The following is a 23,070-nucleotide window of genomic DNA, read 5'->3' as shown; positions in this document are numbered from 1 at the left end:
TTCTTTATTTTTGTGTTGATAGTAAAATAAAGGGTGTTTTTTTTAATCGCCTTTTTGTTAGCCATTTCTCACGCCGCGCCTATGTGCCGCGCGCCGCGCAGTGCGCATCTGCACGTGGGCGCGCCATTCGCTGCTCCTCAAGCAACTCTCCTTCCGTGCTCTCCGTGCCATGCGGAGTTAGTTGCACTAGGCCTAACCGCCGTGGAAACGTGTTTTGGTATGGTGGAGTGACGCTGCCGGAACTACTACAATGGTAAACATATATGTTGGTAAAACATTTTGAAAAGATAATTTTTTTGTGATGCGTTTTGTGCATTGTGGGACTGTGTTGGCACCGTTGTACTTGCACGAATGCTTATTTGTTGTGCAAATTCCAAGGCATGATAATGCGCGCGCTTGGTTCAATCGGCAACTGATCTACACCTGAACTTTACCTTACCTTACCTTTCCTTACCCTGCTGCTGCGTTTGCGCTATCAGCACCTATATGTTTGGAGCGCTGTTGTAGTACATCGTGTTGTGGTTTTAATGAGTGTAAACCTATGCGCTGGCATTGAGTAGTGCTACATCACGCATCGTCGTGAAGTAGCACTAACGAATATTGAGTAGAGGCGTTAAATTAACATGTGCTGCTGTGACCAAGCAAGTTTACTTAGCGCTGTTTCTACTGTCAAAAACAAGTGGTAAAGCTCTATTTGGTGTATTGGACGGGCGCGCATAGTGGTACAGGTGCTTTGACAAATTGTCAATGCGAAGCACGTGTTCACCGACGTGGTTGTCCTCGATCTCTTTCAGTCAGAACAACTGTTCGTGCTCTTCGAGCACGCGGTGGGCTATGCCCTGTTTCGGGTCAAGGAGTTCGAAGAGGTCAGCATGACCCTGCCTCAAGTGGAGAAGAGCGTCCTCGACTTCAATAAGTTCAAGTCGATTGTCCAGCTCATCGCTTTTTTCCCGTTCCGCACAGCAGTGAATGCTCTGGAGAACATGAACTGCGTCACTGAAGGCAGGTCTTTTTTTGTGTATATATATTTGCTCGCGAAAGCATCATTCCCTGCACTCGCAGTATTTGCTGACAGGTTGGAAAAACGCAAACTAAGCCGTCTATTTTGAATTTGTCGTTAAAGTTACCTTAACAATGATGGCTTCAGAAGAGTTCGAACTTTACCTGGTTGGTACATTTCTTTCTAAGAAAGGGGCCAGCGCAACAGGCAGGACCAAAGTTTTGTCATCTGTTGCACTGCCCCCCTTTCTTGCAGTGGTAACTTCTTGGTTGGCCACAACTATAATGAAGTGTGTGTCATGCAGTTCTTTAAATAAGTGTACACTGGGAAACCACGTCCGGGTGAAGTTCAGAACTTTGCTTTGCAATGACTCTCCATGCCGCAGCAGTAGTTGTATGATCATGTCGTCAGTGAGCTTCAGTAGTATTACCGGAAATGCGCATAATGTAATGTGGTGGAAGGCTTAATTTACGTGTGTTTCTGTGGCACTTTGTGCCCATGGGAACACAGACACAAGGATTGGTGAGGTGTGACAGTACGGTGTGTGTAGGGTGGAAACACTTAAGTTAAAGGGTCCGTGTAGAGAAAATACAACTTTGTTTAACTTTAAAGAGTTAGGCTTCAGTACCTTACTCAGCTCCATTCGGCCACAAAAGGCGGTTTTTTTTACCGATAAAAACGTATAAAATGCGTGCGAACTTTCAAATTTCGCGTCACAATGACGTGTTATGGGCGCGAGGGACGGCATATGGGCCAGCACTAAAAACATAATTTTCAGTGGGTTAGGTGCACGTCAGCATTCAAGTGATTCGATCAAATGGAACTAGCGGCCCCACTACAATCGTCCAGTCATGTGTCCCGGCGATTGATTAGTTTGGCCGCCGTCAATCGCCCAAACAAGATTCTGTGACGTCATAGAAAAGTTTCTGGAAACTGGCTGGCGAGTCTCCACAGCTCCACACGTTTTCTTTAATATCTCCGTTATTTTTTGGAAGTTTGCGATGAAATCGGCATCATTTTTATCAGGACAAAACAGCCTTCCTAATGAGTCAAACTTGTATTTTGTATTCATGGCTCCTTTAATGATGAAATCGTGCTAAACGAAGATTATGGAAAAACCTAGGAGGACGAGATTGTAGTCCCCCTAGTCCAATATTGGTTTAGTGCAGCTTGCATAGATTAACAGAAAGGTTACTCGGCAACTGGGGCAGCACAATGGCGATGTGTGGCATCAATCTACAAGAATGAACAGGCAACTAGAGTGCAGTTAGTCTGCGTTAATGAACCCTTTCAGGGTCAATGATGTACATGTACGTCATCACTTGCATGTTTTAATAGCACGCCTTTTTCGATCATTTCTCTTGCTTGGCATGTGCCGCCGCACTTCGCAAATACGTGGTTTCTTGCGCCTATGGCTCTTTTTTTTTTTTTTTTGTGCTTTACTAAAGCGGTGGGCTATCGCTTGAGCATCCGGTCAGGCGCAAGCGTGCAGTGGCTAGTTTTGGTTTCATCCTCCGGGCACTTCCTGCTTCTTGCACCTGGGAAACTTTTTTCAAATTTTTCTTGAGTTACTCATGATTAAACTGCGTGTATGCTACAACACAATTTTTTTGTCACTTCATGGTAACAAAGCGGCGGGGTCGCACAGTTGGTGGCATGGTATGACACCAGACGGCCGACACCGGGCAGACACTGATGCCTCGCCTCACCTCTTGAGCGAAGCGTCATGGGGGGCGAACGCTCGCGCGCTGTCACCAGTGAGGAGAATGGTGAAAATAGGAGGGAACGTGCCGTGGCAGCTTGTGTGCTTTTTGATTTACAGTTTCTCGGCTAATACTTATCGCTTCAACAAAATTCTTGAGGGAGGTGATTACTAATGCATTCTTTTATTTGCTTATATTGGCACGAGGAGATGTACATTCATGTATCGGCGGAGGGTATTTCAGGACCCCCTTAATAAGGCTAATCCTTGCACTGTGTGGCTAGTACCCACAAACGTGGAAATATTTTTAGTCTTTTCTTTTTGGCTTACTCTCCCTAGGAGTGTCGGTAATGTGGAGTTTAACTTTAGTTGACTATCATCATTGTGATTTAAATTTGATGCAGCTTTCAAACAAATCAGTGTGGGGAAATATCTGTATGCAGGGCTAAAAAATGGCAGCTGCACATTGATGCTTCCCTGTTCCCAGGTGTGGTGCACGATGATCTGCAGACCTTCCTCGAGACCAACGTGCCCAAATCCACGAAGCAGGCCAAGGTGATCCTCGGGGTTGGCGATGCTAAACTGGGGATGGCGATTCAGGAGTCCATGGCAATCTCCTGCCAGCACACTGGAGTGGTGCCAGAGGTCATCAGAGGTAAAGTATGGCATGCTTTCTGAGGGCAAAGGAGCTCTTGAGGCTGGGCACGATTTGGAAAAAGTTTCGCCTGTCTGCTGGTAGCGGCCAGACTGCAGAGCGCTGGGAATAAACCTATTTGAGCCTTCAGAATAATTCGCATTTAAGTGGAAGTGATGCATATATACTCGGGAACAAGTTAAGAACAGCAATAGCTCATGTGCGGTATCACTCCGCCTAAGCGACGGACCCGGATGTCAACGGGCGCGCGCGTTTTGAAAGGGGATTGCTAAATGCATATCGTCTGCCTTTTTTCACGCAGTTTGTTTGTCGTCGCTGGGGTCGTTCATAAGCATGTTAACCCTTTGAGGGTCGAATTTTTTCGCCAAATGCGAACCCCCAGGGTCGATTTTTGTTATTGCTGATTTAAATTCTTCGGATGAATCTATTTCGATAAAAAATTGTCGTAATTTTTTAGGGTGACCATAAAGTGACAAAAAAATCGTTTTTGTTGTTACATGCATGTGGTTTATTCGTGAGTAACACACGAAAAATTCTAAATAAGAACGAGAGTAACAAGCCGGCACCTTTTTAGTGAATCGAAATCAGGTAGATATCAGTTTCGCTGGTGCAAAAAGTGGGAAGCACCCGGAGGAAGATACCGAAACCAGCCGCTGCTCACGGGCGCGCAGCCAGATGCGCGAGCGATAGACGGCGCACCACTCCTATAAAAAAAAAAAAAAAAAAAAAAAAAAAAACTAGCAGAGAGTCTCGTCAGTTTCGCAGGCACCCTTGGTCTGTGGCAGGCGCAAAAAGCGAGAGGTGCCCGAGCACCCGGTGGGCGATACCCAGCACACCCCCTCGTTACCGGACGCACAAGCAATAGCCGGTGCGCCGCTGAAGTAAATAATAGAAAAATAATAAGAGCCATCGGCGAAAGAAAATAATTTGACGTATTTCCGCAGTGTGGCAGCACATGCCAAGCAAGAGAAGTTGGCAAAAAAGGCGTGCTTTTTAAAGATACAAGCAATGACGTACATATACGTTATTGGCCATTTTGAAGGTGTTTGCAGAGGACGTATATGTACGTCCATGACCCTGAAAGGGCTAATTCGAATAAAATCAAGGAAACGGCTCGTGCCATGTTCAAAATATTCCCAGTAACGCCCTACTTGCTCTGTGCAGAGTAACATCCAGCTGCGGTGATGAGACACAGCAGCAGCTTCCGTTGGCGTTCTTAACTTGTAACCGAGTATAGTTACCTCCTAACGGGCAGTGCCATCTGACCTAGTGTGAGTTGATAAGCTCCAAAAGCTCTGGTTTAATCAGCTTGTGTTGCCTCCTTATCCCTGGGTGACAAATCGAAAAGGCAGACAAAGGCTGCCTTTATTGTAAATGAACAGTTTACAACAGTTGCAGGTCATCTTTTAAACTTAAACCAAAAAGGAGCAGGCAGTGCAAGTAGACCGAAGGTTTTTGGTTGCTTTTTTTGGGTACGTTTTTATGTTTACATTGAATCGTACTTGTAAGTCTGGAATTCTGCATTGCTGCTTCATGCTTGCATGCACCCATCTTACTATGATCTTTGAAGTAGTCGGCCAGTGGTTCTTGAACATCAATGTTCCATGGGTCCTTTGTGAACTAGCCAAAGTTGGAAGTGGACCCTACAGAGGAAGAAGGGTCTGTATCTTACGCAACTCACAAGTCAAAGGGGGCTTTGCATTAGTGTAGTGCACTTACTTATTCTGTGCATTATATTTTTTACTTGTTGTCAGCGCAGTGTGGAAAAGCCAAATCAGAATGTGTGGTGTACAAAAAAGGCACGCGAAGGCTGTGTTTTGCCGCACTGCCAGCCTTTGTCATTGTTGCCGACTTGATGACAGAAAGGGAACCGCATGGCTAGTACATGACTTGCCTGGGGATTTTCAAACACTCCAAACAGCTGGAGTGGGTAGCGTTTCATGGGTGTTGCTGCTTGCTGCCTTGCAGGTGTGCGGCAGCACTTCTACAAGCTTGTGAAGGGGCTTTCGGATGTGTCATCTTCCAAAGCGCAGCTGGGATTGGGTCACAGCTACTCTCGCTCAAAGGTCAAGTTCAACGTGAACCGAATCGACAACATGATCATTCAGAGCATCGCTCTGTTGGATCAACTGGACAAAGACATTAACACCTTCGCCATGAGAGTCAGGTGCGTTCTGTGGGCTGCTGCTGCACGAAATGAAGGGACTTTGGCTAGGTTTGATTGACTGTTTCAGATGCAAACTCATTTCCACCTCTGATCACCTGCTTTTCATGGTGATTTGGTCAGGAAGAGTAATGTGATGGTTCAAAACAGTACAGCTGTGCAGGAACAGGCCCTGTTTAGTGTCGTATTTAGAATTTCTTTTTACGTTTTAGGGAGTGGTACTCGTACCACTTTCCAGAACTGGTCAAGATTGTGCCAGACAACTACACCTACGCCAAGACGGCCATGCTAATCAAGAACCGCAAGGAACTCTCCGAGGAAAACCTTGAAGCACTTGAGGAGGTGGTAATGGACAGTGCTAAGGCACAGGCCATCATTGATGCGGCCAGGGCATCAATGGGTGAGTGCTGCTGTTGTCAGCTGCTTGCGTGGGTGCATTTGTTGCTGCACAAAACCACAGAACTTTGGAGGAGGAGGAGGATGAGGAGGAATAAACTTTATTTAAGAGGCGTTCATTGCGAACTCCACACTGGATGGAGGTGGTTCCCTGTTCACGGGAATCCATATGCTGCTCTTGCAGCCTGGCCCCTGGTGACCAGCCGTAGCTGATCCTCCAGGGCGGGGCTGGTCAGCAAGATCCTCCATCTCTCGTTAAAGGGTAGGGTGGGGTTGGTGGGGCGAGAACTTTGGCATGGAATCAGAAAGGGGGTGTTGCGCAAAGCATGGACTTACGCGTGAATTGTCTCAACATGCTGCAAGGTGCTTAGCTGGGCTAATTGGCATCATTTTTGTTTCTGTGCACCTCGCTGTTTGCCTTCCAGTGCCTTGTGGGCTTGTATCCTGATTTGCATTTATTGTAGGTTCACATTTTGTCTTCGCTCGTGGAGGCCCTGGTATCCTGCAGAAAGTACTCTAAAGGCTTCCTTCAGAGTGTTTTTTGTTGTAGCATAGTGAAAAACGGCAGTGTAAGAAAATCCAGACAGGCTAGATCGGTACAATTTAGGAGTTGAGGGTCACCATTACTTTGCATCCCTCAACTGTGCACTGATCACGGTTTTGTGTGTGTGTTTGTAAACTTGTTCATTCAGTTTGAGACTTGCTAAATGTTCTGTAAAATTTGTGCTTGCTGTAACAATTTTTACTGCCATTGCAACATATTTTGCCACACGGTGCTGGGTGCTTGTTTCCACAGGTATGGACATATCGCCCGTGGACCTGATCAACATAGAGATGTTTGCATCCCGGGTCGTCTCACTTGTGGAGTACCGCAAGGAGCTTATGGAATACCTGAAGACAAAGATGCATGACATTGCACCCAACTTGGCCACACTGATTGGCGAAACGGTACGTGCTGTCCAGCATTTCTACCTTCAGCTCCACCCAGTTCGAACGTGTTCCTCTTGCTGGTTTTGTGCTGCATGGCCGCATCAATGGGTTTCTATTGTTCTGAGCCAGCATTCATGCTGTCATGAAAGGGGCGCTGTGGGTTATATGGGGCAGGGCCCCGCCTGTTTGAGCAGGGGTGCAGGCGTTACTGAACACCTTACTCCAACAAGCCCACCTTGTTGCCATTTCACGCCACTTGTGGTTGGTAGCATGAGGGCCAAAGATGTGAAGGAAGTCTACCTCAATCCTTCTTCCGATTGTTCAGGCCTTGGCCTCTCTCTGCGAAAGCTGTAGCATTTAGCTCTACCTTGTTGACCCCCCGACAGCATGCGCTGTACCAGCATTAATTTTCTGCCACGACACCACAGTTGCTATTGGGTGGCATGGCAGAACATTGAAAAGGCAGATGGCACAGAGGAGATTGGCAGACTGACCAAAACAACTGAGAACTTTCTGAACATTGGCAATGTTAGTGAAAAACGCTTGGTAGCGGGCAAGTTCCTTTCACGTAACGTTTTCCAGGGTCTGCCATTTGAGGAGTACTGACACCTAAATTTCACTTTCTGCTTCTCTATTGTACAGTTCGTGAGCAGCTGTACAATGGTAAATGTACAATTTCTCACCAGTCATGAAATGGCCCATTCGAATCATTAGCCCGTTTGCAGTAGTTTTATTTGGCCCTTGTCGGGACAAGCAGAGGGGACTGTGAGGTCTCTAGTTTGACATCACAGTAACCCTACAATGCAGGGGTGAGACAGCTGTGCATATTGCCCAGTTTTGATGCAATTTTGCTTTGCTGCAACAGACTGCTCCAGAACAGCGCGAAAAGCAAAGATTTTGATGCTCACGTAAGTTTCACCGGGGGGAAATGTCAACTTGACAACACGATTTTCCAAGCAGCCCCAAGGCGACACTGGTTTTAGCTGTTTGATTGGTTGATCAATCAGTCGAAAAACGTCAGGGTCAGATAGCAAAAACTGTCCCAGAGGTTTTTTTTTATTATTATTTTTAAAATTAATTTTCGTAGTACACTTTCTATATTCAGTGTTTCGAAAATTTTTATGTCACTTGAGGTGACAAACTATTTGCACAAGTTGACAAAAGAATGGCAATTTTTGGAGCGCTGTATGTGGAAGACCATTGGGTGCCACCATCTTGGTATGGTTGGATTGGCTGAGCCCTCATCTTCCACACACTTGTAGACACACAAGACGGCAGAAAAAGAAAGACTGTGAAATGAAGAAAACAGTAGCTTCCAAAGCACAATTGGCTTTCTTCACAGGTTTGCTGAAATGGCCTTCCCGATTGGGTGTCGCTGTGGCAACAAAAATCATGGACGCCAGGCGAAGCGGCTGCTTGTAGTTCAGGTGGTCAGTGTGCTTCGCTGATCTTTTCTGTGACGTTTAGGTTATACAAGTGGCTGAGTTCATGTTTAATAGTTTTCACGGCTCCAATGACAAAGCTCATCGCAAACGTGATCCTTTAGTGTGAAACGTGGTGTGTGATTCTATAATCCAGGCTTGTGGAGGGAAATTTTGGACTCGTTGCGATGTTATAGAATGCTGAGTTATTGCCGTGCTTGGCAGCCGCGAGCAATGGGACAGTCAACACGGCAAAAGCTGTGGTGTAGGCTGCATCGCCGCAGAGTGTTCAGGCAGTGCCCAATAGCGGGACTGTAGGCTATTGCACGCAACTAATAGTAATTGGTGTGTGGGAAAGGAAATTTAATGACGAAGGCAATGTGGCTAAACATAGCAGCGTCACTCAAATTACGATCGTAGTGAACATGCGCCTCGAGGATTGCAATGGGAGGGCAGGTGGGGTGCAACGACCGTCAACCTTGGTTTGCGTAACCTTTGCCGTGGCTCTACACTTGTTTGTACGGCACAGTGTGGGATTACAAAAATACTCATTGCAACGTTTAAATGACAGGAAAACACCTTATTGCAAAGTTTGCTAACTTTTCTTAACTGCACTCAACGTTGTCTTCCATACAGCCTCAATAAAATTTAAAGGAGTACTGACAAAATTTCAGAGCTACGAAAACAATGTGGAAAGCTTCCTTTGTATATAAAGACACCTCCCAGGAAGTTTCAACAGCAGCCGTTCACTGTACACAAGAATTTCCATCGTGCACTGGGTGCCTCCATTTATTAACGATCGATGCCCCGCCATGTGGGCCATTTCTTGGGGACTGAGGGGCAAGTAAACGATAGATAATAGATAAAACTGTCACTTGTAGTAAAACTTCACTTCAATTGCGATTTTCTCAGCTTCACTGTTTTTGCATGTTTCTAGCCATACCGCCGTTTTCATTTTTTTTTTCTTTAAACATTATACAGTTGAATTGAGGTTCAGGATGAAATTAATTGCATGCTGCTATTTTTATTGGCTCAATGTGCCTCGTATAAATGTTGAGTAATAATATGACCTCGTTAATTCTGAACACTGTATGTACTTGGCATAATTAGGCTCACTTTATTCAAACAAATATCTTTACAGAAATATAAATAGCATGCATGACATGTCTTAATGGGACACTAAAGTGAATTTGTCAAGCTCTGTTTTTGCTTGCACTGCGTCAGTTGGCTGAAATGAACACACTTTCCATCGTTTATCCAGGCAATAAGGTGGTATTTATTTTATAAAGCTTAAAAGAAGAAAAACTGCCTTGTGCGGTTTGCGGCTGGCGCACCAACTGACAGCAGTGTTGTCAAGGTGCTACGTCATTGGACGATGTCCAAGATTAGTATTCAAACCAGTTTTGGTTTCAGTTCTGTGAAACAGAATGCTTGACGTTCGGCGTTATCGTTAGATGGGCGTTCTCGATATCTCGGTAATCAGCATACCGCACTTCTGCTATGTCAGCTGTAAAATGCTTCAGGTAAGCCTACCAGCACGGCTTGGAATCTCATAAATCACTAGCCGGGGCGTACGCAGTGGATGAATGCCCTCCGCGTCACCACAGATGCTCAAATGCGATGCACTTTTCCCCCATCTTTGGAGCTTGCCTGGCTCATGCCTATATCGTAAGAAGCGTGTTTGCACCAGGCCAAGGGACGGCTGATTCAGGACTGTGCCCATAAGCAGTGCTTATGACAGCACCAAGCCAACAAGAACTCGCCAGCATGTCAGTGTCAGTCTGCACGCGTTCTGCGGATTCGCTGATGGAGCAGTGAACGTTACATTTTAAGAACAGTGTGTTCCCTTAAGGTGCCATTCTATGATTACTGGGCTGGTAAATCGGGCTGACACTTAGCGCCTTGCTAAACTACTGGAAAGCAAACTTTGGTCAGTTCAACGGGCCATGGAATGAATAATGATGGGAGTAACACTTAGGGACTGGAAACAAGCTTCCTCGGCGAGGGAACAAACTCGAGTAGAAGATATCATAGTTGAAATCGGGGGAAAAAAATGAACTTGGGCTGGCCTTGTAGTGAGCAGAAATGACAACTGGTGGACCACCAAGGTAAGAGTGGATACGAAGAGATGGGTCTAGAAGGGAAAGGCCAATGATAACATGATGGAGGGATAAAATAAGGAAGTTTGAAGATACGCAATGTACTCGAGCAGTGCAGGACAGGAGTGGTTCGTGATCAATGGAAGAGGCCTTCATCCTGCAGAGTACCGGAGTAGGCTGCTGCTAATGATGCGGCACCCATAGCCGCGGGAAAAAAATGTAAAATTTTGTGTTGGAACTCATTTAAATGGACAGACAACCTATGTGGAGTGCTAGTTGTCTAGCTCATATGAAAGCCAGTGTTTTATATACTGCAGTTGCTGCAAGGAATTTCGAAATAAACTGGCGGAAATAATTTTGCACTAAATTCCTGAAGTCTGAAAGGTGGACACACGTAGTGTCTAAACATGACATTACGTTACGTGTCCGAACAACTCCGTCGATTTCAACGTACGATTCAACAACCGCACGAATGAATAGGAAAGGTTGCACATTATTGTTTTACCCGGGGACAAGTTTTTACATACCTTTTTTCATCTCGTGCGGAGTTAAACTTAAAGTGTGTTAATAAAAATCAGTTGCCTCTCCCTTTAAGATGGTTGTGAGAAGGTAGCGCACTCATAATACTCTGTTAGTCCAAAGGCTGTTTCAGTGTTGTGTGCAACAAACTTTTTTTTTTTTTTTTAAGGCTCCGCTGCTCCTAAATCTCTTTAAGGCTGTCTCACCCTTTACGGTGGCAGCAGCAGTGGCTGACAGAAAGTGGGGTCATTTCAGATAACATCGAACAAAGCATGGCTGGTTGACCTCTTCAATTCGCTTGAAATTTTTTTACCTCATTCCCGCATGTATGTAATGTGCGGATTCACAAATATTTTCAGCGGAAAAAATTTTGGCCGACTGAAAAAAAATTTGGAACCCACCCGCTTGGACCCCGGCCACTACCTGCCCATGTGCCGTGGCCAACTTTAGCGACGTCTAGCAAAAAATATACTAATCAGGCGGGAATGGTAATTTTTATACTTAATCTACGCCTGGTGTACATTTCGCGCCCAAAATATCGTTGGCTAGAAGAACATATATTTTTTGTAATAAATTTCCAAATCTTGCTCAGAGCGCATTTTGTTGTGTACTTTGCGGGCCAGTATTATCGTAAGTGATGGAGCTAGAGCGTTCAAATTTGAGTGAGGGCTGCTCCTGGCAAGCACAAATAAGGGCCATAAATATTGTGTCTGTGCACACTACGGTTAAAAAGTAAATGGCGCACAATTGTGAAGAAAAAACTAAAATACTCAGAGTTCAGAGGCTTACTAAAAAAAAAACACTTCGATTTTGCTGAAATTCTCCCCAGATGTTAACCTGTGAATGTACTTCAATGATCATTAAAAACATGTTGCATCATTTTGTTCCTGGTCGGCCAGGTCTTCACAAGATCCTGAGACACGAAACAGTGAGAGCAACTTCCAGTGAATGTGCAGACGGATAATTTTTTTGTACCAAAGGCAAACTGTTACTTATTGATAGTATGACAGAGAATTGAGAAGCAAAACTGAACTTCTTATGTGAATTTTGGAACGAAAATAAACAATCTGTGCACCGCTAAACGTGTACTCTTCGAAGAAAAAACGGAGGAACTCCAGATTCACGCGCATTTAAAACAAACCCTTCTTCGAGGTTTATGAAGCTTTCCACGGATATTTTCCTCCTACTTTAATTGCGTGAGCCATTAAAAAAACTCGCATCATTTTGATCACTGAAAAGCAAAAGAGCCTTGTCAAGCATGCTCGTCACAAGGAGCTGAGACATAAAACGACGATTGTGACTTTCTGCAGATTTCCCTTATGTATTTTGTAGAAAGGGCAGAATATCTTCTGAGATAAAGAGAATAGAATAGCCAAGAAACATTAACGAAGTCAACGTTTGAATTGACAACGTTCCATCGGCACCCCATTAATACCGTGCAGCTACTAGCTGCTTATTTACACGTTGCTTGCTGCATCAATGTTCAGTTTCCTCAAAGGGGCACAAACAGTCCGCGCTGCACATAGTTTGCATATATCTGCTTCTGATGACTTCCTTAAACGCCACACGTGCCAGGACTGTATGCCGGGAAAGGCACGCACTGTGCCTTTCTTCCAAAAGGCACATTCTTCCTTTTTTGTTTCGCGATGGCTGGAAACTTCGTTCCCCTCGAGGTATATGAAGTGAACGCCCTTGATCTTCTCAGACAACACAGTTACCATGTCTTTTGCCGTCTGAATCTCATTTCTTAGTGGTTCTCTTAGGTTGTAAAGTGTCGCCTGGTGTTGGACGATTCCCCCAACTCCGTCGCAGGCATTCTTTCCGTGCCCTGTTGCAGAGAATATCCATTGCGTTTCATGAAGCTGGTGAAACGCAATGAAACTCATGAAGCTGGTGCCTGTTTTTAAAGTGACTGGCAGCTCCGTCACTCACATAAGTCACCTTGGAGTACAGTGGCAGATTGTCGTCTACCCACAGCCTGATTTTTGCTAAAGCCAAGCAGGCATGCGCAGAGTCATGGCAGACGTCATCGCTTGCAACCACAAAACTATGACAAAAGAGACTGAGTAACAAGCTAAATATATACAAAAAGAATAATAAAATCAGAATACTTACAAGGAATAATAAAAAGTGTTGAAATGAAGATTAAAATGCAACCGTAGTCAAATAGTGGGGAGGTAGCGCAAGGCACTCTCCCAATGTGACAGAACTGAAAACTTGTAACCGTTCGAACGCATGCAGCCCCTTTTCTTCCAGTCCCCTCTTTCGCTCTTTCTGTCAGCCAAGTCCCCGCCGCCGCATACGGTTGAAAAAGCCCAAAAAACACTCGACTCAAACAAAAAAATGAAGATCCCACATGTGTCGTCCCGGACCCCACCGGGCTCAAGGGCGTTTGCCTTCCTGTTTGGTCGCTAATTCGGTAACTGAACCAGTGTGTCCGGGCATGCTACCTGGAGACGCTACCCGCGCCGGGGTCGTGTGTGGCCGATGTCCGTTTTTAATGCTTGCCATGTGTGCTGCCGATCGGACGGGCTTCCGTTGAACCTTTGATTTCAGGCGAACGAAAGTTACGTCCAGGCGAGTTAAAAAACAAGACTGCAGGCACCTTGTCAAATAGCTGATAAACAAACCAAATACAGCGCATCACGGCAGCAGTGCGCACAAAAAAGAGCGTTGATAATGTAAGACAAAGAGTGACAGCGGTTGGGGAAATCTAGAGGAAGCTATAAAAATAGACCCGAAAACCTTCAAATTGCGCGTTTTACCACCATACATTGCAGCGGTTTCGCCACCGCACGACTGTATCCGCGCTGTGCTTAGAATGACGCACAATATTTCTAGGGCTCACACAAGTACGTTTAGAGGAAAATATCTGTGGAATGCTTCATAAAACTCGAAGAAGCGTTTTTTTTTTTTTTAAATGCGCGTGAATCTGGAGTGTGTCTGTTTTTTCTTCGAAGAGTACACGTTTAACGGTGCGCAGATTGTTTATTTTCGTTCCAAAATTCACATAAAAATTTCAGTTTTGCTTCCGAATTCTCTGTAATACTATCAATAAGTAAGTTTGCCTTTGGTACAAAAAAATTATCAAACGTCTGCACATTCACTGGAAGTTGCTCACTGTTTTGTGTCTCAGGATCTTGTGAAGACCTGGCCGACCAGGCTTTTTTGATGCAACATGTTTTTAATGATCATTGAAGTACATTCACAGGCTAACATCTGGGGAGAATTTCAGCAAAATCGAAGAAGTGTTTTTTTTTTTTAGTAAGCCTCTGAACTCGGAGTGTTTTAGTTTTTTCTTCACAATTGTGCGCCATTTACTTTTTAACCGTAGTGTGCACAGACACGATATTTATGGCCCTTATTTGTGCTTGCCAGGAGCAGCCCTCACACAAATTTTAACGCTCTACCTCCATTACTTACGATAATACTGGCCCGCAAAGTACACAATAAAATGCGCTCTGAGCAAGATTTGGAAATTTATTACAAAAAATATATGTTCTTCTAGCCAATGATATTTTGGGCGCGAAATGTACACCAGGCGTAGATTAAGTATAAAAATTACCATTCCCGCCTGATTAGTATATTTTTTGCTAGACGTCGCTAAAGTTGGCCGAGGCGCATGAGCAGGTAGCGGCCGGGGTCCACGCGGGTGGGTTCCAAATTTTTTTTCAGTCGGCCAAAATTTTTTCCGCCGAAAATATTTGTGAATCCGCACATTACATACATGTGGGAATGAGGTAAAAAAATTTCAAGCGAATTGAAGAGGTCGACCAGCCATGCTTTGTTCGATGTTATCTGAAATGACCCAGTAGTAACATTGGTTTTCAGGTTGCGCACAGGTCCTTGAAGCTCTTAAAACCAGCGAAAATTGAAAACTGAATTTTTGAGGCCTTGGAAGTCCTGGAACCCTTTCTTTCCCTTTAAACCCCTTGAGTTGTATAGGTGACTCAATAAAAGTTCGGTTGTACGACCTTTTTATCCATAAACAAAATGGTGTTAAAATCAAAGGTTTGTGCAGGAGCATTAGGGTCCTGCATCACACAACTGCTCACTAGTAACGGAGAATCCCCACAGCGGATAAGAGAACCTGCCTTTGGTGCCCTTCCTGCATTTGATGCTGCTTCTGTTGTCGCACTGTTCAGTCCTCTTTCCACTGCCGGGTGATATTTCTCTGTGGCCTTCTTCCTTGGCTTCTCACGTGCACGGCTGGACTGGAGGGATGCGTGCACACTGCTCCTTCCGCTTTGGCGGTGTCCTGTGCCAACTTTATGTTAGCACTTGCCCACTCTTTTCCATTTCCTTTGTTAACTGCAGTCTGAGTGAGAAGCACACGAAGAGATTTTCCGCCGTGCACATCGTGGGGAAACATTGTCAGGCTTGAATTATTTCAGTGGGTTGCCGTAATTCTGTAGGCTGGTTTAACAAACTGGATTTTGAAAGTAGGGGGGTTTCCTTCTATAAACTTGGGTGCTCAGCTTTGCATAGAACCATGCACATGTAAGTTATGCATGTCCAGATGATGTGAACAAGGTATGCTGCTGTATAGTACGCTATTAATGAGCAAAGCAATCATAAACCTGTTGTTATCGCTGGCGATGATTTCTGTGGTATCTTAGCTACTTCTTCTTTTTCTACTTTCTATCTTTCTTTTGCTGTGCGAGCATGAGCTGCTTGGTGTCTTGAAGTATTTTCTTGATTGACACACTTCAAGTATGCATGCTTATCCCCCTGTCTTTTCTGCTTGCAGGTAGGAGCGCGTCTCATATCGCATGCTGGCAGCCTGACCAACCTGGCCAAGTATCCGGCATCCACTGTCCAAATTCTGGGTGCCGAGAAAGCCTTATTCAGGTGAGTTCCAGTTTTATTAACTGTTCCTCAAATGTGGGGAAGTGCCGTTCTGATGAGTTCAACAATTTTTTATGCACAAGTTCGTCCAGTTAAGGGGGGAGGGACATGGCTATTAAAACAATTTCTTTTAAGTAAACTCTGTGGAACTTGCCAGTCTTGCTGCTTTTCCCCCACTGATTTCAAATATGTCATTATTTTTTAAGTGAGTCAATTAGTTACCAAGATAATTAGAGATAATTAGCCATTTTTGGAGGAACAATAGACAAAACAGTGTTGCTCATAAAACTAATCTACATTTTCCAGTACTATGAACCCTGGGGAGTGCAATAAGAGAATTGGTTTTTTGATGCACCGCTTGAAACTAATTTTACAGCTCATTAAACCTTGGTGGCACCAGTGGCAAGAAACCATTTCAAATGGCCATTTCAAACAGCAAAGTTTAATGAGCTGTAAATTAGTTCCAAGCAGTGCGTTAAGAAACTGATTCTGTTATTGCACTCCCCAGGGTTAATAGTACTGGAAAATATAAAGACAACAGTTTTATGCGTAACACTGTTTTGTCTATTGTGTGAAATGTTAGCTCAGTTTGGTTTTGTTGGCTCTTTGTGAGAGTGCCTGTTTGCTTACAGGGCTCTAAAAACCCGGGGCAACACGCCGAAGTACGGCCTCATCTTCCACTCAACTTACATTGGCCGGGCTGGAACCAAGAACAAGGGCCGCATCTCGCGGTACCTGGCTAACAAGTGTTCCCTGGCGTCTCGCATTGATTGCTTCAGTGGTATGTGTCCCACAAGAACTGATTTATTTTATTATTATTTTACAACAGAGCTTGTTTCAGCTTGAGCTTTGTCCGGTAGTGCTAACAAGAAAAATACCAAGAAAAAAGATGCATGTGGTACATTCTGGCAAAGAGGGAGAGCGTGAAAGCAGGGCGCGTCAGCTAAGAGCTGAGGGTACGTGCTAGCCTCCTAGCAGTACTCAACTCTAGTTGGGCCCAGTTTACAGGAGCGTCGAGAGCTAGCCCCGCAACTGGGCTTAACTATTCTTGGGGAATGCATGGCATAAGAGAAGGTCGACTGGCACAAGAAGAGGGTTAGCGGGGCTCAGCCGCCTGGGTTTTGTTGGGCCTTGCGATGTTCTTACTAGGCTAGGCTAGGTGTTGAGGCGCGAGGCCAAGTTTAGCGGGATTTAACAACGCCAGTTGGTCCCCCACACTGGCAGCGGATCCCAAGGGGGAAGAAGCTGGGTCGACTCCAGCTCCGCCTTTTCTCCATCCTTGGCACCTCTAGTGCAAGCTCAACGATTTTTTTTTTTTTTCATTATTTTGAAGGAATGCACAGAAAACATAAGCAAAATTGATCTTCCCGTTGGTGGCTGTGTACACATGCAAGCTTGCTGTTAGGTCATCTGCGCATTTCTTATCCACACTTTGTGCCTTCTGTTCCCCCAAAGTCACAGAGCAAAAATAAGATAGGAGGGGAAACGAGGCTTCCTAGCGCGGCCATATAATGTCACAAGCGCTCGTCATATGTAAGCTAGCGGCATCTGCCGCGATTGAAAAACTGCACGGCCACCGCGATCGGCATTTCCCTACGCAGCCACAGAATGAGTTGCGGCCGCTATCATTTTGTCCATCTGGTGCCACCTCCACCCTCTCCTTCGCCATCGCAGCTACGAGGCTTTGCAGTCCGCCTCGGTTTTCATTGTAACATTATCTGGTCGCTCGCTCACGCTTGCTGCAATGGGCCGTTCCTCTCCTCCTATATATCCTTGCTCTGTGCCCCATGTCCACCAGTATGAATAGTTTACCTGGCTTGTGTTTTACCTTTATTATGTAACATTTGATTTTGTGCAGCTTTTCCTGCTATTTTTATAGTGCAGTGATGTCATCACTGCGTCAAAATGTGAATCATGCTACATTTTAAGGAGTATGCACCACTAAATCCTGCTTTTCACGATTGTGGAAACAAACAACTCCTAAAAAATGAAAACTAGAAAAAGTGTTGTAAATAAAGAACGGAATGCAAAGCCCTTCGAACAAGTTTTCTGTCGCATTAAGTTGCTCGGTATAAGGTGAACAGAAAGAAAATTTTATAAATAAAAATTTTTTGCAATATCTTTTTGAAATATTTATGGTAGTGTCGCAGGAGCATTTCCAGTTACTGTGCCAATTTTCATCAAAATCTGCCAAGAAATCAGAGTTGATTTTGAAAGCCACGTCCCCCCGTTAAAAGGTTGTTCAGATAGATAAAATTGAGCAAAGGCAAATACATTTTCTCTTTGTGAACCCTTAAAACAATACAGCTATACCTATTTCCTGCAAGAATGAGGTCAGGCTTGTCCAGGACAGCCCCACTTTGTCTGTAGCTCTGCTTTAATTAAAATCTGTTTGACAAATGTTGTGCCTTGCACTTATTTTAAGTAGGGAGTGACATGAAGTAAATGGTGACATGAGTGTACCATTTTATTTACACTTAGTAACACATCAATATACATGTGCAAATTCGCTGATGTGCGATGGAATAGGTTATACATCAAGAGCAAACAGTTTTGCGACCGAATTCCTTTTTATTGTAAAAAATTGCTTTTCAGTGGCTCTCTGTCTGGGCTTATTAATTTTTGTAGACAATTCGTTTTCTCCCTTTTACACTAATTGTTAAAATGTCCCTTTTTTGTTTCCCTTCCTTTAAATTAGATCTGCCTACCACTATCTTTGGCGAGAAGCTCAAAGAACAAGTGGAGGATAGGCTGAAGTTTTACGAGACTGGGGCCATACCCAAGAAGAATGTGGACGTCATGACTGACGCACTGGCGGAGGTAAGTCACTGAGCAGCTGCTGCGTGCTGTCACTGCCAGCTGTAAAATCATAGCTGCAGCCTTTTACTCCGTGTACGTCTGGAATTTTATGGCACAGATCTTGCAACTTGTCACCGGTTTTATGCAACTTTTGTATGACCCAGGGTGTCTAGCGACCGGGAAAACAGGGAAAAGTCTGGGAATTTTGAGCCACCGGGAAAAGTCAGGGAATTTTTCAATCAAGTAGTACCAGTCAGGGAAAACCACGTCGGGGCCTGCCCACACAGTTTTAGCAATTGGCAGGGGTGACACAGCTGCGCATATTGCGCAGTTTTGATACAAATTTGTGTTCCTGCGCCAGGCTGCTCCAAAAGCTTGAAAATTTGGAAAATTGCGCCAAACTGCTCCAAAACAGTCTGAGAGCCAAGGATTTTAACGCTCCTGTCAATTTCAGTGGGGAAAAATGCTTACTGGCGGCATACTTTTCCAGCATCTGCAAGGTGATGCTGTTTGTAATGGTTTAATTGATTGATCATTCAATAAAAACCCGAGATAGTTATTTTGAAAGTCGCAATGTAAACGCTTTTTATATGCTTCACGGACCATTTCCACAGAATGGCGCCTGTTGTATAGGTCAGGGAATTTCGTTCAAAATTGTCATGGAAAACATGGAAAAGTCAGGAAAATTGAAGTTTTGGAGGGAGGCAAGAAGGACATGTTTATTGCAAGCAGTTCCTTGCACTATTGTATCGTTTTGTATGGGTGTTTCTAATCCACCCAGCTTCGAGACTCGCCGCAGTGGCTCAGTAGCTAAGGCGTTGCACTGCTGAGCACGAGGTCGCGGGTTCGATTCTTGGCTGCGGCGGCCGCTTTTCTGATGAAGGCAAAAAGCAAAAAGACCTGTGTGTACGAGATTTCGGCGCACGTTAAAGATCCCCAGGTGGTCAAAATTACCGTATTTACTCGTGTAATGATCGCACTTTTTTTTTCCAAATATATGATGCAAAGTTAGGGGTGCGATCATTACGCGAAGTAAATTTTGTGGGAAAAAGTTTCAGCGCAGAAAATGCAAGTTGCAGGTCAGAATGTTTACGATAAGCCTCATGAAGCGTGAACCACATAGGGCGTTTCCTGCTCGCGAAAACGCGCCGCGCTCGTCACAGGCACGCTGACGCTGCCGCAGAACCACCCGCACACTGCGCGCGGTGCTGCCGGCAGCGGCAACATGGGTGGCGGCTTTGACCGCTAAACATAATAAAAACTCCTGACCACCGAATGATCACCGAGTGATACAAAATGCAGTGTTTTCATTACAGAACGCGCCGGAACGAGTTTGCTGTGAGGTGAGAACAGGTCGACCAATAAGTGGCTGCTGTTGTCACAGTGTGGGACATCAAGACACGGCTGCCGGGGCAGCAAGCCGAGCGCTTTTTTTTTTTTTTTTATGTTTTGTGAGTACATTAGTGCATTTAGTGAGTTTCTTCCGCACCATTAATGAACTCGTGCACGCTTGCCGATATCGCTAATATCATCAAGGCCGCGGCAATAATGTAGCCATGTCCGTTTTGAAATAAAAGGAAACTAACGTAAGCAGGTCCATCGTCATCTAGACTTGGCACACGACATATGGCTGCGGCAAGTTCAGGGTGCGATCATTATGCGAGTAAATACGGTAATCCGTAGCCCTCCACTACGGGGCACCTCATCGCTTGCGTTGCGTCGGCGTTATACCCTACAATCAATCAAATAAAACCCAGCTTCGGGCTATCAGTGCACAGTTCTGTCTTGGGGCATTTGGCTCTGCAGTCTTCCTCACCGGTGCCCTGCCACCTATCATCACCCTTTTGTTCTGCTTCCCCAAGGGCCCAGATCTCCTTGCCACTGAACCTCGTTGGTCTTCCTCCTCACCTTTGCCCTTTTTTATGTCTGACCTATACCCCGACGCGCAGCACCTTGAGATCTCCTGAAGGGCTTTTTATGGAAAGAAGTACTGCACACCATATACCTCCTTTACATATACTCCCCCAGCACTTGCTGCCCGAATGTGGTGCCAGCTGTTCTGACAAAACTTTGTAGGGACAGGCATGGAGAAGAATTTAAAGGCTAAAAATTTCTGACATCCCTATTTCTGCAGTGGTTTAAGTTGCATTTTTGAGTTATTCTAATTGTCTTCCTGTGAATTCATGTTTGCACTCACACCCAAGGCTTGAATGGTGAAGCTGTTGTATGCGAGCGTTGCTGGACACGTGTTTCAATATCGTATATTTGCAGTTTCGGTTAGTTAGGGTTAGTGGTCACGTAACATTTCCATGCCGTCTGACTGCAGTCCTAGCTGCAATCGCTAAACTGTCTGAATAAGGGGACACCCTTTGTAAAGCTGCTGCTACGGTACCTTTTTAATTAAATTATTGGCAGGCCTTTATTATTTCTGCCCCCATTTTTGTGATGGGTGAATAGCACGGTAAATGTATCCAGCCATCTCTCGAGTCTGAGCAGCCGTTCTGTGCTCCTCTTGCAGTTGTTGTATCCTCTATTCTTCCTTTTATGCTCTGCAGGCACAGGCTGTGAAGGCTGCCTTGCAAAAGAAGAAGAAGAAGAAAAAGAAGGCGGTGCAGGAGGTGGTTGAGGAGGTCGAAGAAGCCCCACCCAAGAAGAAGAAGAAGAAGGTGGCCGTGGATGCAACCGCAGAGGGCGCTGAAGACACTGCCGCCGTTCCCAAGAAGAAAAAGAAACTCGCCAGTGTGGAAAACTCCACTTGCAATGGCAGCGTGGCCAAAAGTCCCCCGCCGAAACCCAAGAAGAAGAAGGCGAAGGCTGAATGATGAGCGCAGTGTCTCACCTTGCAGAAAGTAAAGTGTCATGTTTTACTTGCTGGCTTTGCCTGTTTTCTCCATGTTTGACCTGAATGCCACTGATGTCCACGGCGATGAAACTGTTGGGGGGCACAGGTATACAGCTTTGCTGTAATATTTGTGAAAGACTTCAGCATGTGCAATGTGTAGGCTTGCATTAATATTTCCAAAGTTCTTAATTTTCGATTTGGGTCAGTGTGTAAGGGATAAATATCTGAAACCTTCTGTTTGATTCACATAGCCACGTGCTGTATGCAATTTGCATATTCTGATTAGCCAATGCAAACGTCTTCCATTCATTGTTTACTGCGGGTGGTGCACTTGGAGGTGAATAAAAATCGGTAGCTGCCACACTTAATTTGCTGCAGGAGTCCCTAGGTTGCACTGGCTGGCTGAAGTTGCGCTACTGCAGATGTGTGCTCCTTAAGTTGTTGGTTCAGTTGCAAACGCATTGAGTAAGCATTGCAGTTTCATGGAATGCTCGGCCAAGCTCTGTGGGTCAAACCCTAACAAGTGCTATCTTGAGTGGAAGAAAAGCAGCTGTGGATAGTACAGCGATAGCGCAGAAATAAGCCAGCAGTGTAGCTGAGTGCTTGCAGCAGCTATGAAAGGGGAGGCCAAGGGAAAGTGGTGTGGGCAAGGTTCTGGGCAATAAATTGGGGCTGTGCTAGGCAGCAGGGAGTGATTCCTTCAAACTTTTCATGGAGTGCAGTTTGATACAATGTCCTAGAGGGGGAGGGGCAATAGGTTATGTGCGTCAAGGTGTAGATCCAGTAGTTAGGGCAGCCGTGTTGGTAGCCCTGGCCGACCTAGTTCAGGGTGGCTTCTTGCTTTCAAATGCTCCTTGGACCTGCTGAAAAAACTTATTGCACCCACACCACGTGCTGCAATTGTCAGTGTAAGCTGGTCATCATGAAACTTCTTTATAATTGTGCTGTTCTTAGGAATGTCCACACCTGTGCTTGCGAAGAACATATAGCAGGAAACTTCCATTAACAGCTGAACTGTTAAATGGTGGTCTTAATTTATTGGCCTTTTCTGAATAATCTTGGATGAGGGTGATGATTTAGCTTGGATTGATATTGTGTATCAACAAAGCATGATCGAGGCCAATATCAATCAATTAATCAATCCCATCTCAGCAAAGATTACAATAATTTAGCTTGGCCAGACTGCGTCAACAGATGACCATTCTTTCCAAAGAGTCTCAGCAGAGTGGGAGACCAGGTACCATACTTGGGCTGGTTTTTCGTGTGTATGATCGCCTTGAACCAATACCTTACACTTGTTTTGTCTTTTTTGCATCTGTTGCTTTCTTTTCTCCAGAACAAGAACTAACGCTACTGATTGGAAGTAGTGCTGTTGCTGCCATCTGCAGGTATGAGCGAGCTCCCGAAGAATGTTTTTGGCATGATGACTATTCACACGCTTTATTTCACACTAATAGGATAATTTAGGCCTTTTCTACGTTCTCTGACAGCTGCTAGGCATTCGTTTTAAGCTGTGTAACCGGCTTGTAAAGAAAGCGCGGTGTGGGTGCTTCGCACAAAATGAGGCTAGCTGTTCATCAATTACGACTGCCGCGGCTCATCTTGTCAACTATCGGAGAAAGCCGGTAACAGGCCCCCTCCTGAAATTTTTGAGCTCGGGAGGGTGCATGGTCGCTAAAGTGAGCCTGTAATAAA

General features: G+C 45.0%; 1 protein-coding gene across 1 annotated transcript; it reads left to right on the top strand.

Annotated features, from left to right (window-relative positions):
* The first annotated feature begins 92 nt into the window (after positions 1–92).
* Nop56 (Nop56 ribonucleoprotein) lies at positions 93–21,400 on the top strand. The gene is made up of 10 exons (XM_077687952.1): positions 93–253; positions 795–1,002; positions 3,190–3,357; positions 5,326–5,524; positions 5,734–5,921; positions 6,714–6,865; positions 15,637–15,737; positions 16,367–16,515; positions 18,433–18,554; positions 21,089–21,400. The coding sequence occupies exons 1-10, from the start codon at positions 251–253 to the stop codon at positions 21,353–21,355; spliced, it is 1,557 nt and encodes a 518-aa protein (XP_077544078.1). The 5' UTR covers positions 93–250; the 3' UTR covers positions 21,356–21,400.
* The last annotated feature ends 1,670 nt before the right edge of the window (positions 21,401–23,070 follow it).

This window comes from Haemaphysalis longicornis, unplaced genomic scaffold, assembly GCF_048455015.1.
Source record: "Haemaphysalis longicornis isolate Haplotype H1 unplaced genomic scaffold, Haemaphysalis longicornis Haplotype H1 scaffold_1, whole genome shotgun sequence".
In the NCBI taxonomy this organism is placed as follows: Eukaryota; Metazoa; Arthropoda; class Arachnida; order Ixodida; family Ixodidae; genus Haemaphysalis; species Haemaphysalis longicornis.
This window is presented reverse-complemented; position numbering and strand designations above follow the sequence as displayed.